The 18,705-nt window shown below is 42.7% G+C and overlaps 1 protein-coding gene across 1 annotated transcript in view; it reads right to left on the reverse strand.

Moving 5' to 3' along the window:
• The window catches only part of LOC141105640 (alpha-2-macroglobulin-like), a 182,647-nt gene that overhangs the window by 48,135 nt on the left and 115,807 nt on the right, over positions 1–18,705 (reverse strand). The window contains exons 22-23 of the mRNA XM_073595611.1: positions 14,102–14,162; positions 1,409–1,492 (exon numbers count right to left, since the gene is read on the reverse strand). Of these exons, the coding sequence (XP_073451712.1) occupies positions 1,409–1,492; positions 14,102–14,162 (145 nt within the window). The remainder of the gene's footprint in view (positions 1–1,408; positions 1,493–14,101; positions 14,163–18,705) is intronic.

Raw genomic sequence — 18,705 nt, forward strand, 5'->3', positions numbered from 1 at the left:
ATAAACTAAAGATATAAACTAGAGATAAGAGATTAATGCAGAATATAAATGAATAAGCCACCTTAATGCAAATTCACTTTGAATCAAATAATAACCTCCAAAATATGTTGATATGCATCGATTACTGCAATTGTTAACCTATATGCTTATACCTTAAATTAACTACTTTAAAACCTTTCTCCTGACCCCATCAATGGGGGTCCAGAGACTAAATCTACTAAAAAATGGAGAAAAAGAAAAAAAAAAAGGAAAAGAAAAAAGAAGGATTAAATAGAACTAACTCAAACTCAAAACCTTCACTGCCTCCTCCCCTCACGGAGTTCCCCTATCAGGGCCCAGCTCATCCTTGCAAATCCACCCTCCCACCCTATAAGGAAATGCAATGAACATATTGAGGGGTGCCCGAAAAGGTTGTCCATGGCCGCCAGGTATCCCTACACTCCTCCTCGCTACCATAGAGAGACACTGTCAAAAATTCCATTGTCCTAATTTCATCTATCCTAGAAAAACAGTTTTTCAGAGAAGGTGTAGTTGTGGACTTCCACATGTCTGGAATACAAGCCCGGGCAGCATTCAGCATTAGCGCTAACAACGTCTTTCTATAGTGGTGAAGGGGTTGTTCATTTAAGTGCAAGAGATAGCCCAAAGGGTCCGAACCAAGGTCAACAAATGTCAATGTTTTAATCATCTCCCCCACATCCTTCCAGAATGCTGTAATTAAAGGGCACTGCCAAAAAATGTGTAGTAATGTCCCAGTCTCTTTATTACATTGCCAGCATAACTTAGAAATTTGCGGGTAGAATTTGTTCATTAAGCCAGGAACCCTATACCACCTAACCAATAGCTTATAACCCTTTTCTTGAAAGTGGCTTGCTATAGAGGATTTATGAGCCAATAGAATAATCCTGTTAATTTGCAATCTTGTAAAAAAGATCTGGAGGTCCTCTTCCCAGCGTTTCCTCTATCAGTAATGTATTAAAATGATACCAGACGAATAACCCTCTCTACACACTCAGCCTTCACCCTCCCCAAACTCCCTATTTCTCCCCCTTATGTTTACTTAATACATAATTTGTTACCTCCTGTTGCCAATTTTATACTTGAATCTTTTATATGAACCCTGTTTATGTATAACTGTTGAATGTTTAATAAAAATATTGAAAAAAAAATGTATTAAAATATTTTGATTGTCGTGCAAAACACTCTCAAACCAAGTTACTCTCAAACCAAGGTTTTACTGTATTGTAATTGCACTGTCTGCTCTTATGTTGTAAAGTGCTGTGTAAACTGTCAGCACTATATAAATCCTCTATACTAATAATAATCAAGTGAAGAGTCTCCAGCTTCAGGTATAACACTTGAAAATATTCAGTCTGTTGATGAATAAAGCCATGTAGCAGAATCTTACCCAACACAGTCACATAAGCTCTTTCAGAATCTTTCAGGATGTTCTCGGGAAACTGTAGGGAGACCTCTTCTGTCTTAGTATTATCTAGAATAGCAACATGACACTTAATACAATTGTGCTATCTTAAAGCGACTGTCACTGTGTAAATGAGATTTAAAAAGAGCCACCCTGTAAAACTGGAAAGGTTATACTTACCTGTGGGGTTTTTTTTTTCTGCTGGCCTTGGTCATTCCAGAACACATTAGTGACATGATGACTGGTGGGAAGAACCAGAGCTCCTCAAGAGAGCACAAACTTAACTCATGACCAACTTAAAAAAAGTAAAACTAGCCATAACATTTCTGCTGCTTCCTGATGTATCTTCCAAAATTTGAACCATGAGTGACTCTGTCGGCATCACCCAGCTTGACAAAATTAGATTTTGTCGGTGTATGCAGTGTTTAGTTGGGCAGGCGGGGGAGAAGTTGGAACAAAACGTGCCACCTGTTTTTACAGCTACCCATGTGAACGAAGCCTGACAGAATGGCTCTCTTTAACATTGCAACAGGAGTGTTTTCATTTTCAAACCAAATACGTACATGCACATTGAATTCTTTGAGATACTCAAAACAGAAGCCCAAAATAAAGGATGTATAAATATCCCTTAAGCTCATCAGAAGTGTCCCTCGGGGTCATATATCAAGTAGACATGTGCAATTCGTTTAGTTCCGAATTAGTTTTTTAACGATATTTGACAAATTCGTTAATTCCAAAATTTCTGAATTTCCAAATTTTTCAAATTCCAAAATTTAGAATTTCCGAATTTTCTAATTTCAAATTTCCGAATTTTCGAAAATTGGAAATTTCGAAATCACGGAAATTGGATAATTGGAAATTTCGGAAATTGGAAATTTCAAATTTGGCGGCTAGTGAACGTAATGAGTACGAATTTATCCAAAGTTACGAATTATCTGAAATAACGAATACCTTATCTAAACAAATGTAACGTAATGATCTAATAATAATAAATAACAATAATAATAATAATAAAACCTTTTTATTATTATTATTATTTATTATTAATTTGTTCCATTCCATTTGTTTTTTTGGATCATTCGTAATTTCAGATACATTTGTATACGTTCACAAACAGCCAAATTAGAAAGGAAATTCTAATACCTATAATTTATTATTTATTATTAGTTATTATTTCAGATTTTGGGGTTTTTGAATTTTCAGATTTTCATTATTTTGAATTTTCAGATTTTCATTCTTATTTTTGGATTTTCAAATTTCCACATTTTTGAATTTTCAAAACTTATGAAATGTTGAATTTTCAAATTTCCTAATTTTGAATTTTCTAATTCGAATTTTCGGAATTCAAAAATTCAGATATTCAAAAATTCAAAAATCCAAAAATTCAAAAATAAGAAAGAAAATCAGTAAAATTCAAAATAATAACGAACTAATGAGTTTGTTATTATTTTTTTGTCAGAAAAGGTTTTATTGAATTTTATGGTTGAACAGCAAGAATACAACATGCATTTCAGTAACACGGTTACATATAGGTAATATGCAATTATAATGTAACAGTATAGGTTTTCCGAGCATTAAGAATGTAATGATCACCTTAAGTCAGGCGGGGCAACCTAAAAAAAGGCATTTGAATGTTGAAACATGAAACATGCAATAGACCTGTGGCATTTGCAATGCAGGTGGAATGACCAGTGGTTGTTAGATAGCCTATGGAAAGTGGAAAGAGGCCTAATTGCAATGTCAACAGATATACAATATATTCATCATTTTCTGCTGAAATAGGCAGTAAGTAATGCATAGACCGGGATATATCTATGGGAAGTGTTGTCTACACCCCACCAGGTGATACTCCCGGCATCATTCACCCCCAAAGGGAACTACGCTGTGAATGGACCGGGAGGTTCAAGAAGCAAGTAGGTAAGCTAAAATCAGAGGTGGTGTGGTTGAGGGTTGCATAAGGTCCCGGTAGGGATTCTGGAGGATGGAATTGTAATGTGATCTGGAGTGTACATAACAGTACAGGTATGTACCTTAACCTCTATGGTAAAGAAGAAAATTGACATTTTATTATTGGTAGTATAAAGCTCATCTAGACGGAAAACAGTGTGGGGATAGCACTGCCTATGGAAGCTCGAGTGGGAAAGGTGGGTAAGGAGTGGCGGCGGTATAATGTATGTGACATAAATGGAGGGGAACTGATGAACTTCAGGAGGATCCCGGAAGAATTTGGGGTGGTGATGTCCGTGTTTGGGTTTGTCTATATTGTAGCCAACTTGCCCAGGTGACATAAAATTTGGAAGGGTGATCTGTGGATTGTGAAATGAGATTTTCCATGTCAGCTATTCGGTCTACCCTACGGATCCAGTCTTGGACTGTAGGGGGGGTGGTGCTCCTCCAAAGGGCAGGGATGCATAGGTTGGCTGCTGATGAGATGTAAAGTGAGGGATTTTTTGTAGGAACGCAGGGGTGCATGGGTATGGTGAAGTAAATAGAGTGCTGGGGAGGGTGTCATTTGGAACGTAGTGATTTGTGTAATCAGCTGAGTTATTTCTTGCCAAAATGGTTGGATCAGGCTGCATTCCCACCATATGTGCAGTAGAGTGCCCCTGGCCGCACCACATCTCCAGCAGGTTGGGGGAATGGTGGGGTGGAAGTGGTGAACCTTCTCAGGCGTCCTGTACCATCTGGAGAATAGTTTGTATCTATTTTCCTGTGTGGATACATTAATGGAACCTTTGTGCATGAGGGTGAAAATTTGATCCCATTCAATGGGTGAGAGATCTATAGAGAGTTCATTTTCCCACTGAAGTACCAGCTTGTCCTGTTTAATCTGATGGCCTGAGAAAAGTAGGGAGTAAAGCGTGGAGATTAAGTGGTTCTGGGGTTCAGTGCTTAGACAGAGGAGTTCAAACGGTGTGTGATCTCTATGCCAATGGGACATGTGTTGTGCGTCTTGTAGAAAATGTCTGAGTTGTAGGTATTTGTAGAATGGTATCTCATGATTGGGTAGGTTTACAGCTAGTAGTGGTTGGGAAAGGAGTGATTCGTTCCTAAAGAATTGGTGTGCCCTAGCCTGCGTGGTATGTGCAGCAAGCGTCTTGTCTTTCAATGTCAGGCCAGGGGGGAAGCTAGGGTTGTTGTCGAGTGGTGTCATAGGGCCAGGGGAGGGCGAGGTATTGAGCAATTTGCAGGCCATTTTGAAAATGGATAGTGTGGCACCAATGAGGGGGTGTGATGAGAAGTCGCGAGGGATGAGTCTGTGAGTAATCCAGGGAGAGTTAGCAATTGGGACGCTGGTCAGGGAGTCTTCCAGCGCAATCCAGTCTTTAGAGGTGCGGTGGATGTGCCAATCAACCACTCTGGTTAAATGGCAGGCCCAATGATACTTTTGAACATCCGGAAGGCCCAAGCCTCCATGTTGTTTGGGGAGAGTTAGTCTGACCCAGCTAAGTCGTGGGGCTTTGGTTGCCCAGATGAAGTTCCTACAAATACGTTTGTAGGAAAGGAAAAAGGACGTTGGGAGTTTAATTGGTATAGCTTGGAGGAGGTAGAGTATTCTGGGCAGGATGTTCATTTTTAGTATAGCGATCCTGCCTAACCAAGAAAAGGAGCCCAGGTGCCACTTCTGGAGATCCGATTGGATGGACAGGATCAAAGGTAGAAAGTTTTTTGCATAGAGGTCAGATAGGTTTTTGGTAAGTTTAATACCGAGGTAAGAAATGTCAGAATTTTCCCAACTAAACGGGAAGTTATGTTTGCATATGGCCACTGTGGCGATTGGTAGGGTGATATTAAGGGCCTTCGATTTTTCAAAGTTGATTTGAAGGTTGGATAGGTTTTTGAAGAGTGTAAAGTCCGTTAATAAGTTTGGTATGGTCCTAATGGGGTCTGTCAGGAAAAGCAAAATGTCATCAGCATAAGCTGCTAGCTTATACTGATTATGTAGAACGTCCACTCCTTTAATGGCAGGGTTGTTCCTCAGTCTGCGGAGCATTGGTTCCATGGTTAGTATGAATATTAGTGGCGATAAGGGGCAGCCCTGTCTGGTACCATTGGATACAGAGAAGGCGTCCGACAACTCCCCGTTAACCCTGATCCTGGCCCCCGGGGAAGAGTATAGAGCCATGACCATCTGTAGCAAACGGGGTGGGAGGCCTATAACTCTCAAAGTGGCCTCCATATAGTCCCATGCGACTCTGTCGAACGCCTTCTCTGCATCCAGCGAAAGAAAAAAGCCAGGCGTAGACGTTTTGCTGAGCCAGTGATGGATGTTCAGTGCTTTGGTAGTGTTGTCCCGGGCCTCACGGCCAGGGACAAAGCCCACTTGGTCTAGTGAGATCAGGTTAGGGATGAAGGGTAGAATGCGGTTGGCCAATGCTTTAGCATATAGTTTCAGGTCTACATTCAGAAGGGAAATGGGACGATAATTGGTTACCAGGGTCGGGTCTTTACCCGGTTTGGGAAGGAGTGTAATGTGGGCTTCGAGTAGGTCCTTGTTGGCTACAGAGTCAGGGGTAAGATTGTTAAGGGCTTTAGTTAGATGTGGGAGGAGTATGTTCTCAAAGGATGTGTAGTAACAGACTGAAAGACCATCCGGCCCAGGGCTTTTGCCCGTCTTCATCTGTTTTAGTGCCGCTTGCAATTCGGTCACAGTGAGAGGAAGGTCTAGAGATTGTATGTCTTCAGGAGGTAAGGGGGTTGGGCCATATTGTGCTAAAAATTCTTTGATGGCTGATGGGCGATCCAGGGGAGCATCAGTAGTGGAGGTGGATGGAGGAAGGTTGTACAGTTTGGAGAAGTATTGGGTGAATTGTGCTGCTATGTCTTCGTTAGTCACTAAAGCTTCCCCAGCAGGACTGTTAATTTTGTGGATAGTGTTTGAGGCCTTCCTTGCTTGAAGAGCTCTAGCCAGGAATTTCCCAGCCTTGTTGCCAAATTCGTAATAGAGCTTTTGCGTTAGTGCAAATTTGCGTTTCAGTGTCACGTTCAGTGTTTCTAACAGCTCTTCTCTTGCCTGGGTAAGTTCATTTAGCGCAGTAACTGCTAGGGAAGCCTTGTGTGTTTGTTCAAGTCTACGTATGCGTGTAGTAAGCTCGTTAATGCGTGCAAACCTGAGTTTATTACGTTGGGCCGCTATAGACATTAGTTCCCCGCGAATGACGCATTTATGGGCCGCCCATGTAATCGCTGGTGTGACCTCATTTGAGGTATTGGTAGAGAAAAAGTCAGAAAGGGAAGAAGATAGTCTGAGGACATCGACCTCGTCGGTCAGTAAGGAGCTATCCAGTCGCCAAATACGTGTCCGTGGACGTAGGGCAGAGAATTGCAAGGTCATGGTAATAGGACTGTGGTCTGATAGTGAAGCGGGTTCAATGGTCGCCTTGGTAAGATATGTTAGTTCTTTTTGGGAGAGGAAGAAGTGATCCAGTCTAGAGTACTTGTTATGTGGGGGTGAAAAGAAAGTGAAATCTTTTTCTTTAGGGTGTAGAGTACGCCAGGTGTCATGGAGTAGGAGGTTGCTCAGTTGTTGTTTGATGGAACGTAGGGCTCTATATGTGAGTGAAGAAGTCCCATTGGAGGTGTCAATGGCTGGAACGAGAGGAACATTAAAATCACCTCCGACTATGAGGGTTCCCGAGCCAAAGCTGGAAAGTAGTTGTAGTGTGTTATGGAAGAAGGTGACTTGGCCAGAATTGGGTGCATATATATTGGCAATTGTGAAGGGTTTCTGGTGTATGTTCCCTTTTATGAAAAGGAATCTGCCTAGCGGGTCCCTTTGGACGTCTGTCACCTGGAAGGGACAATGTTTTGAGATGAGGATGGAAACCCCTTTCGATTTTGCCTCAGAGTTGGAGGCATGAAATGTCGTGGGGAAGTGACCGTTGTGTAGCTTGGGGATGGAGTCCGATCGAAAGTGCGTTTCTTGTATCAGTGCTATTTGAGTTTTAGCTTGTTTAAGTGAATGGAGGAGTTGGGATCGTTTTTCAGGTGTGTTTAGACCTCTAATGTTAATAGAGAGTAATTTGAGGGTATGTGGTTGAGAATGGTGCAGTCCGTCGTGTGTGGGGGTGGCTGAGGTAGCCGCCATTAGGAGGGAGTAAGGGAGAGGATAAGAGGGAATTGGTGTGGTCTGGTTCAACTGAGTGTGTGCACTAGTTAAGTGCTTATGTAATCGGGGGGGAACCGAAGAAGCGTGGGGTTAAACTTCCACGAGCCTCTAATGAGGGAGGTCGGTGTGGTACAGAGCGCGCTCGATGCCCAGTGTCCTGTAAGGGTCACTGAACCTCGAAGCGGGCCTGTGTTGGGGTTGACCTAAATCCAAGCGATGGAGAAAAGGAGGTAATATAGGACTAAAGTACAGGTGGTGGGGTGTGGTCCGCCGCCACAGGATGAAAAGAAGCAGTGGAGGAGGTATATAGCTTTCAACGAGTTTTTATGGGAGGGGTGAAGAGAGCCTTGGTTGTTGCGTAGGGATGTGTATGTAGCTCAAGTAGCAGTGCAGATATTAGGGCCGTCATGATAGCCCAATAACGTATGTTGAGTCGTGGGGTGGTCCCCCATCGTGGCTCGAGAAAGGTGGCACTCCCAATTCCATGCCACCTACCTCAGGTCCGCCATGAACATTGTCCCTAATGACTCTGTGTGCTAAGGCAGCGGGCAAGAGCCAAGTCTTCCACACACATCGCCATTAACAGCGATAATAGTGATATTGTGAGGGGTATGCGCCTCTAATAACGGGTGTTTCCCGGTGAGTCCTCAATCTCCAGGACTACTCCGGGAAACGGAGCCATGTGTGCCATAACAAATAAACAAAAATATTTGTTCAACTTTAACATTAACGACAGTAACGAAAATAAAAATGGTTAGTCATGGAGGAAGGCTACAAAACCTAGGAAGAAAGAAAAAAAAAAAAAAAAAGTGTTAGTGCTATGTTACCAGAACAGTCCCGCAATGTGAGAAGAGTAATACGTTCCTTTTACCGGCAACATCAGGTTCTGTACACAAAACAGTATTTGTTGTAGAAGTCCTAGTGCAGTGACCGGCCTTTGATGGATGAGTCAGAGGCAGTGCTGGTGAGAGTCCGATGTGTGTGGAAAGGAAGGAGCGCTGCAGAAGCAGAGGTGTATGAGTCGCAGTGAGGAGCCGTAATAATCAGAAGAACTGCACGGGGAGAACTCCTAGGGGCTTCATGTTGTGGGCGGGTATGCAGTTCGTATAGGCGGAACTGCACGTCATATCCAGGTGGGGTTTACACCCGCTGAGCAGTATGGGGAATGTAGTTCCACGTTATTTTGGATCCGTTTTGTCTAGCCTCTGAATTGTGGAGCTAGCCGCTGAAGTAGGGTGGAAAAAGTTACGTAGCAGACGTGCAGGCGTTGTCGGGGGGACAGATTGCAGTCCGACATGTGTTGCCTAAGTAGCATGCGAAGTGTCGGGCGGGACGGGCAGATGTGCCGTTGTTAGTGCTGAGTTCTTTTCAATGAAAGTCTCCAACAAAAATAAAAATAATAAAAAGTAATAAAAAGTTCCTTATATGTAACTGGCGTAAAAAAGGGAGGGAAAACGACCGGTAGAGGGTCAAACTGGGCAATCTGAGACAAGTGGTAGGGTTGCCATACCTCGCCATTAGCGACCTCTACGAGCTCTTCGTGACCGCGGTGAGACAGCGGGGTTAGCCTCTTGTGACCCCGGGCGGTAGGTGGCATGGTTCCTCAGGATGGAAGGCGAACGGTGCCTGCGATGTCCAGAGCCTTGTGTTTCCATAGGTTCTTCCCTGCGCCCGTCTCGGTGTAACGGCCTGGGACGGAACGCTGCATACCAGAGAGGGACAGAAATCAAGGGTAGGCCGAGTGTGGAGCAGAATAGTGGTAGATCTTCAGGGACTTTAAGAGCTGCTGTGCGGCCATTGGAGGAGGCTATAAGGCAGAATGGAAACTTCCATTTGTATACAATATTTTTATCTCTGAGGGCATCCAGTAAAGGCTTGAGATCGCGTCTGTGCTGAAGTGTAATACCCGAGAGATCTTGATAGATTTGAACAGGGTGGCCCTCGTGTAGAATCTGCGGCATACCCCTAGCTCGTTTGATTATGTCCTCTTTCAATTTGTAATCAACAATGCAACAAATGACGTCCCGTGGGGTATCGTTCTCCCTGCCTTTTGGTCGCAGAGCTCTGTGAAGTCTCTCCATCTCGATGTGAGTGTGAGGGGGACGCTGCAGGATATTGTTGAAAATGGCCACTACAGTTTGTGGGACTTGCTCTCCTTCAATGGACTCTGGAAGACCTCTGATTCGCAAGTTGTGCCTTCTACCTCGGTTGTCGAGGTCTTCCAGATGTCGCTGCATGTCACGCATTTGTAGGGTATGCGAATCAATGCGGGTGGTGACCATGTGAAGAGATTCCTCTTGTCGTTCTGTGGTACATTCAACGGCGTGTACCCTGTCATTGAGCTCCCTCATGTCCAGCCTAAGCTCTGAAATGGCCGCATACAGGGTCTCTTTAATGTCGTCCGCAACTGAGCGGAGGTCCTGCAAGTTAATTGGGGGTGAAGGTAGGAGTTCTATTCCCGCTTCCCCGCCATGGGGGTGCGGGGGTTGTTGAAGTGAGGCGCTGTGGTCAGATGGCGGTGCCAATTGCTGAGGAGAGTGAGGGAGCCCGCGGCGGGAAGGCGCCATATTGTTTCTGCTGGCCCTGAACATCTCCGGAATGTTCTGGCCTTGAGAGCCCGTTAAATCTCTGGGGGAGCGAGAGCGGGAGGCAGAGGAGTTTCGGGAAGCCGTTCCCATAGTTAAGGGGTGAAGTGGCGAGAAAATACCTCTGTAATCTTGAAGTTTACTCCTGTGGCGGGCAGAGCTCCGGAATCAGACGTCTTTCTCCATGCCAGGTCAGGCCACGCCCCCATCGAGTTTGTTATTATTTTGAATTTTACTGATTTTCTTTCTTATTTTAAAATTTTCGGCTTTACAAATTTTCAAATTTTGAAATTTTTGAAATCCGAAAAATCGAAATACGGAATTCAGAATTCGGGAAATAGAGAAATTCAAATTTCCGAATTTCCAAATTTCCGTATTTCCCAAATTCCGAATTTCCAAATTTCCGAATTTCTGAAAAAAGCTAAAAAAACTAAAACGAACACATTTTTTGTCAGTGTACATGTCTAATATCAAGAATTGAGATAATAAAAATAAGATTTTATGACCTGGAGTAGAAAGTAGGAGATCTCTCCAAAATTAGGCAAATGTCTTCTTGGACAGTTATCCCCAGAACAATTATCAACATTAGAAGATTTCTTCTCTATCGATTTTTGGCGGTAACTCATAATTTTGGATTTGCCTTTACTTTCACTCTGGTGAAAATGATCACCAAGACAAATAGAGGCAGTGAAACCCCCAGCAGGGACACTTACCACAAAAGAAAAAAAAAAAATGACTCCCCAAACACTCCATTCAAGGTTAAAAGAAAAAAAACAAAAAACATTTGGCTTTATATATACATTATTAATGCCTCACAAGAATACTTTGATTTGCTTATATCTAAATGGTGGAAAAGGTGAATACTTATTATTAACTTTTTTACAGACTTTACAGACAACCTCAATCCACTTGCAGTAGTTACAAAATGCGTAAATGTCTGGATGCTTGGTAACCCAAGGCAACAGTGATCTCCCAAAAATGCAGTTTTCATTATAAATAGCTGTTAAAAGGCAACTTATTTGTTAGTAGTACACAGTAGACATGTGCAGAATGAAAAATATAGTTTTGTTTCGTTTTGATTTGTTATTTACATAAATTAGTTTCATTTGATTAATTTGTTTTCAGAATTTGTTTTGTTTATTCGTTTTTGAATTTCCAAAGAGTATAAAATAGAATAGAAAATAAAGGAATATTATATATATCTATATATAGATAGATAGATATGGATAGATATATCTATCTATATCCATATAGATAGATATATATCTATATATATCTATCTTTATATATATATATATATATATATATATATATATATATAGATAGATAGATAGATAGATAGATAGATAGATAGATAGATAGATAGATAGATAGATAGATAGATAGATATAAATTATGTATATATATATATATATATATATATATATAGATAGATAGATAGATAGATAGATAGATAGATAGATAGATAGATAGATAGATATAAATTATGTATATATATATATATATATATATATATATATATATATATATAGATAGATAGATAGATCTATCTATCTATCTATCTATCTATCTATCTATCTATCTATCTATCTATCTATCTATCTATCTATCTATCTATCTATCTATCTATCTATCTATATATATATAGATCTATATATATATATATATATATATATATATATATATATATATATATATATATATATAAAACATTATATAAAAATTATGTATATCTAGCTCTATATATATATATATATATATATATATATATAGATATAGATATAGATATAGATATAGATATAGATATATATAGATATATAGATAGATATATCTATCTATATATATAGATATATATCTATCTATATATATATAGATATATATCTATATATATATAGATAGATATATATCTATATATATAGATATATGTATATATCTATATATATATAGATAGATATCTATCTATATATATATAGATAGATATCTATATATAGATAGATATCTATCTATATATTTATAGATATCTATCTATATATATATATATCTATCTATATATATATATATAGATAGATATAGATATAGATATCTATATCTATAAATATATCTATATCTATATCTATATCTATAGATATATATATATACAGTGGGGACGGAAAGTATTCAGACCCCCTTAAACCCTTAAATTTCCACTCTTTGTTATATTGCAGCCATTTGCTAAAATCATTTAAGTTCATTTTTTTCCCTCATTAATGTACACACAGCACCCCATATTGACAGAAAAACACAGAATTGTTGACATTTTTGCAGATTTATTAAAAAAGAAAAACTGAAATATCACATGGTCCTAAGTATTCAGACCCTTTGCTGTGAAACTCATATTTAACTCAGGTGCTGTCCATTTCTTCTGATCATCCTTGAGATGGTTCTACACCTTCATTTGAGTCCAGCTGTGTTTGATTATACTGATTGGACTTGGTTAGGAAAGCCACACACCAGTCTATATAAGACCTTACATCTCACAGTGCATGTCCGAGCAAATGAGAATCATGGAGTCAAAGGAACTGCCTGAAGAGCTTAGCTGGCAAGGCACAGATCTGGTCAAGGTTACAAAAAAATGTCTGCTGCACTTAAGGTTCCTAAGAGCACAGTGGCCTCCATAATCCTTAAATAGAAGACGTTTGGGATGACCAGAACCCTTCCTAGAGCTGGCCGTCGACCAAACTGAGCTATCGGGGAAGAAGAGCCTTGGTGAGAGAGGTAAAGAATGACCCAAAGATCACTGTGACTGAGCTCCAGAGATGCAGTCGGGAGATGGGAGAAAGTTGTAAAAAGTCAACCATCACTGCAGCCCTCCACCAGTTGGGCTTTATGGCAGAGTGGCCCGAATGGAAGCCTCTCCTCAGTGCAAGACACATGAAAGCCTGCAAGGAGTTTGCTAAAAAACACCTGAAGGACTCCAAGATGGTGAGAAATAAGATTCTCTGCTCTGATGAGACCAAGATAGAACTTTTGGCCTTAATTCTAAGCGGTATGTGTGGAGAAAACCAGGCACTGCTCATCACCTGTCCAATACAGTCTCAACAGTGAAGCATGGTGGTGGCAGCATCATGCTGTGGGGGTGTTTTTCAGCTGCAGGGACAGGACGACTGGTTGCAATTGAGGGAAAGATTAATGTGGCCAAATACAGGGATATCCTGGATGAAAACCTTCTACAGAGTGCTCAGGACCTCAGACTGGGCCAAAGGTTTACCTTCCAACAAGACAATGACCCTAAGCACACAGCTAAAATAACGAAGGAGTGGCTTCACAATAACTCTGTGACTGTTCTTGAATGGCCCAGCCAGAGCCCTGACTTAAACTCAATTGAGCATCTCTGGAGAGACCTAAAAATGGCTGTCCACCAACATTTACCATCCAACCTGACAGAACTGGAGAGGATCTGCAAGGAGGAATGGCAGAGGATCCCCAAATCCAGGTGTGAAAAACTTGTTGCATCTTTCCCAAAAAGACTCATGGCTGTATTAGATCAAAAGGGTGCTTCTATTAAATACTGAGCAAAGGGTCTGAATACTTAGGACCATGTGATATTTCAGTTTTTCTTTTTTAATAAATCTACAAAAATGTGAACAATTCTGTGTTTTCCTGTCAATATGGTTGCTGTGTGTACATTAATGAGGAAAAAAATGAATTTAAATGGTTTTAGCAAATGGCTGCAATATAACAAAGAGTGAAAAATTTAAGGGGGTCTGAATACTTTCCGTCCCCACTGTATATATATATATATATATATATATCCTATTCTATTCCTCTATGTTTTATTTTATTTCATTTGCTTTGGAAATTGGAAAACTTTTTGAATTTGAATAATATTCAAATTTCTTCTGAATTTTTTTTTCGTTATTTTGGATTTGTTTAAACTCGGTACTATTCTAATTCTAATTTGAATTCAGAACAATTGGTCTCTGTTTTCCATACTTGTCACCTCACCTTCTCCCTCCTTGATGCAGAGCAAAGAGCTGTGTGATTTCTCCACCAGGATTCCTCCGGGCTGTCAATAGAAATAAGACAGATAGATTACAAGCTAAGAACACATGGTGATACCATTACCAGTCCACATGCTGCTGCTGAACAGAAAGTGTGTAAGTGTCAGGAAAGAGGCAAGTACCAGTCTTGCCAATATCGCTGCCTTCCTTCACACATGCGCGGTAGAGCGGCACTCTGGCGCATCCCTGGGCACAATACAGCCAAACAGTTAATGCGCGTGCACAATTCGGCTAAACAGCTAATGTTTGTGTGCAATTCAGCGAAACGGCTAATGTGCGCACGCGATTCAGGAGAACGGCATACACGCGTACGCAATAGTGCGCACAACATGAGCCTCCCACTGGCCTATAAAAGCCACTCTGTGCCATGACCAGATTGCTGGTTTGTCTTTCAGCTCCCCGTGTGTTTCCTGCTTGTATCCTGATTTTTGATTACCTGTTGTGACCCGGATTGACCTTGACCTGCTCTGATCTCTTCCTGCATCTGACCCTCTGCTTGCCTCTCGGACTTCTCCACTTGCTTCCTGTGTTTGACCCTCGGCCTGTTTACGGACTTTGCTATCAATCTTCAGTACTAAGTCATCAGCCTGCTGACAGACCTGCTAACAGTCCTTTTCACTAGACTGTCTAGAAACTCTTACTAGTCGACGGTGTTTGACCCCCGGCCTGTTGTTGGATTGGCTGTTTATCCTCCTTCTTGAGCTTCAGCATCTTCCAGTCCTGCACAGCTGTCTCCCTGCCGGTGACCTTCACGCAAGATCTTCCCAGCCTGCTGGTGACTTGTGCCTCTTTGTGCCCTTCACCCTCTGTACCATTTCCAGGAGTGGAGTGCGCTTAGTCGCAAGAGGTTACTGCTCTCAGCATCTCTGCCTCGGTGAGTAGCCCTATCTGACAGAAAGTTCACCTTAAATTTCAGTGTTACATTTTCTATTGTTGTTGGGGTTATTTTAAAGTATTTTGGAAGATGGGTACAACATATGCCAATCATTTAAGCATAAATCAAAAACGAAACCCAACAAGCTATCCCTTACTTCTATGGTTCTTTTGTCCATCAAAGTCATTTGCAATGGATTCCGATTTCCTTGTATATCCAGGTTTACTGAAGAGTAGACCTGGATACACAAGGAAGGATCTCATTTTATGGAAACAGTTAGACAGAACTAGATCAGGGAACGTGGCCTTAGGAATAGTAATGGCCACCCACCACACAATTCCTTTAACTGACATTAATACCACCAGTTTGAGACCCCTGGTCTAGGGGAAGTGTTTTTAGTATTTATTGCTGATGAACTTTACCAGGAGAAGAGGTCACAGGATACTCCAAAATGATCAATAGAAATAATGGAAAGACAAACTTCTCATTAATCTTTGAATAGTAGCCTTTTCTGGAGGTAATAGGGAATGGGCAGGATATTAAGAACCCTATAGTAGCAGGTCCCAGTACCATATAACAGATTCTGGCACTTGGACAACTAATAGTCCACAGCAAGGTCTTTACTTGCAGTATTCCAGAAGCTGGCTGCCACCCAACATCCACAGGCAGATCCTCAGTGAGGGAAATAAAAAGATCCTTTACCAGACCAGGATTTCAGAACAGTGCTCTGCAGCAAATATAATCCTCAAGCAATCTTTTCGAGGTCCTCAGTCCAGCTTCTGCCAAGGCCCAGACTGCAATCTCTTGCCTGCTCTCTCTTCTAGGGGCATCAGCCCCCTCCCCAGGAGCCTGGAACCCTACCTGGAGAGGAAAAGACCCTCTGCTCAGGCCCTCCCGCACATTTATCACCTCACCGCCAGCCACCTTGTGGATGCCCCCTTTGAGGGATTGGCTGGGGCATGATAAATAATCAACCGAGAATCTGAATCTCCCTGCCCTATGCTCTAGAAACATTTTTTAGAGGCAAGTGGGGGGAATAAAACTCTCAGTTTAGGAAACCCTGAACAGACAAAATCAATAAGACAAAAACAGAATGGTGCATGAGAGGGTACCGAAACACACTGATAACACAACTAAAAGTCTATAAAGTTCAATCTCTGGAAGAACAATGGGAGAAAAACAAGGTGCACCAAAAACTAAGTGCAGCAGAATACCAAGAAAAAACAATAGATCACTCATCCACTCACTACAGTGAAACTAAAAAACTAAATTTAGCCTGGCAGCCCAACTAGAGGAGGGTGCTACATAAGGATTAATATAGGCACAGAACAGCCGCCCCTTTTGCATAGTTTATAGTGGCATGTTTTTTTTCAAAGTAAGTTTGCATTCCTTACGTTCACTAACAGCCAAATTTGAAAGGAAATTCCAATACCTATAATTTAATAGTTAGTTATTATTAGTTAGTTAGTTAGTTAGTTAGTTAGTTAGTTAGTTAGTTAGTTAGTTAGTTAGTCTTTAGAATTTTAGGATTTTCGTTCCTATTATTGGATTTTTGAATTTACGAATTTTCGAATTTATGAAATTACAAGTTTTCAAATCTACAAATTTTCGAATTTACAAATGTATGAATTTACAAATTGCGATTATAACGGATGGCCGGAAAAACGAAAAAAACAAAACAAAAAACGAATAAAATGAAAATGAACACATTTTTCGGCAGTGCACATGTCTATCAAAGACTGTGGACATTATACAGAAGTCATTGGAGACTAGGAGTTTGCTTCATAGATTGGAGACATTACATGAGGTTGCTAAAAATCACTATTATAAAAGAGGTATAGGGAAACACAGATTAGTGTTTGCACACTGAGGACTGCACAAAAAGTACCAAAGTGCCCCAGGTTGGGCACCAGGGCTCTAAACAGATTGCATGTCCAGAAAGTAAAGACTGTGGGCCACAGCACATGCAGAAAACAGCAAAAAGATCAGCTCCAAGAGTAAACAGTTATATCAAATATACTCAGCGCATACACAGTCAAGTCATGAACAGTTGCACACATAAAGAATGCACAGGCACAGCACACATGGAGCCCACAGAGCAGTGACAGCCCATCCGTAGGGGGCGCACGGGCACCCCCCCACTGCATGTGTTAGGCTGCCTAATCTACATGCGGGGCCCCAGACGCATGGATTTCAATGGAATTTCTTTTTTTTAAGCACATGATAACAGCCTGAGGCTCTAATTGGCTTCAAAAAAGGGTGGGCTCAGAGCGCAGAGCACTGCGCCCTGAGCCCACCCACTTGTGTGACATTATTAATATTCACTATTGCCTTCCTCCCGGCCGATCAGGAAGCAGTTCCTGAGACCCGACTGACCAGGGAGTCTTTGGACTCCCGGCCAATCGGGTCTTAGTCAGGACCCACTTCCTGTTCGGCCTGGAGGAGAAGCAATGGCCCCAGAGCGAGGAGCTGCAGCCCAGGTTCCATGTCTGCCTGATCTGCCTCCTTCCTAAAGTAAGGAGGCCTCTGATCGTTGCTGCATTCCCATCCATCTCCCCCTGGGGGGATCACCGCATTCCCGTCCATCTCCCCCTGAGGGGGATCACCGCATTCCTGTCCATCTCCCCCTGAGGGGGATCTCCCCATTCCCGTCCATCTCCCCCTGGGGGGATCACCGCATTCCCGTCCGTCTCCCACAGGGGGAGGGAGGGGGATCACCGCATTCCCATCCATCTCCCCCTGGGGGAGGATCACTGCATTCCCATTCATCTCCCACAGAGGGAGGGGGTTTACTGCATTCCCGTCTGCCTCCCCCTGGGGGATCACCACATTCCCTTCTGCCTCCCCTGGGGGGGAATCACCGCATTTCCATCCATCTCCCCCTGGGGGGGGATCACCGCATTCTGTCCATCTCTCCCTGGGGGGATCACCGCATTCCCATCTGTCTCCCGCAGAGGGAGGGGGTGATCACTGCATTTCCATCTGCCTCCCCCTGGAGGATCACCGCATTCCCGTCCGTCTCCCCCTGGGGGGATCACCAAATTCCCATTCGTCTCCCGCAAAGGGAGGGGGGATCACTGCATTCCAGTCTGTCTCCCCCTGGGGGGATCACCCCATTCCCATCCATCTCCCCCTGGGTGGACCACCGCATTCCTGTCCATCTCCCGCAGATGAAGGGAGGGATCACTGCATTCCCGTCTGCCTTCCCCTGGAGGGAATCACCCCATTCCCGTCCATCTCCCCCTGGGGAGATCACCGCATTCCCATCCGTCTCCCACAGGGGGAGGGAGGGGGATCACCACATTCCCATCCGTCTCCAGCAGGGGGAGGGAGGGGGATCACCACATTCCCATCCGTCTCCAGCAGGGGGAGGGAGGGGGGATCACCGCTTTCCCATCCATCTCCCCCTCGGGGAGGATCACTGCATTCCCGTCCGTCTCTCGCAGAGGGAGGGGGGATCACTGCATTCCCGTCTGCCTCCCCCTGGGGGGATCACCACATTCTCTTCTGCCTCCCCCTGGGGGGATCACCGTATTCCCGTCAGTCTCCCGCAGAGGGAGGGGGGATCACTGCATTCCCATCTGCCTCCCCCTGGGGGGATCACCGCATTCTCGTCTGTCTCCTCCTGGGGGATCACCACATTTCCATCCATTTCCTGTAGGGGGAGGGAGGTG

Source organism: Aquarana catesbeiana, linkage group LG08 (genome assembly GCF_042186555.1).
Source record: "Aquarana catesbeiana isolate 2022-GZ linkage group LG08, ASM4218655v1, whole genome shotgun sequence".
Taxonomy (NCBI): Eukaryota; Metazoa; Chordata; class Amphibia; order Anura; family Ranidae; genus Aquarana; species Aquarana catesbeiana.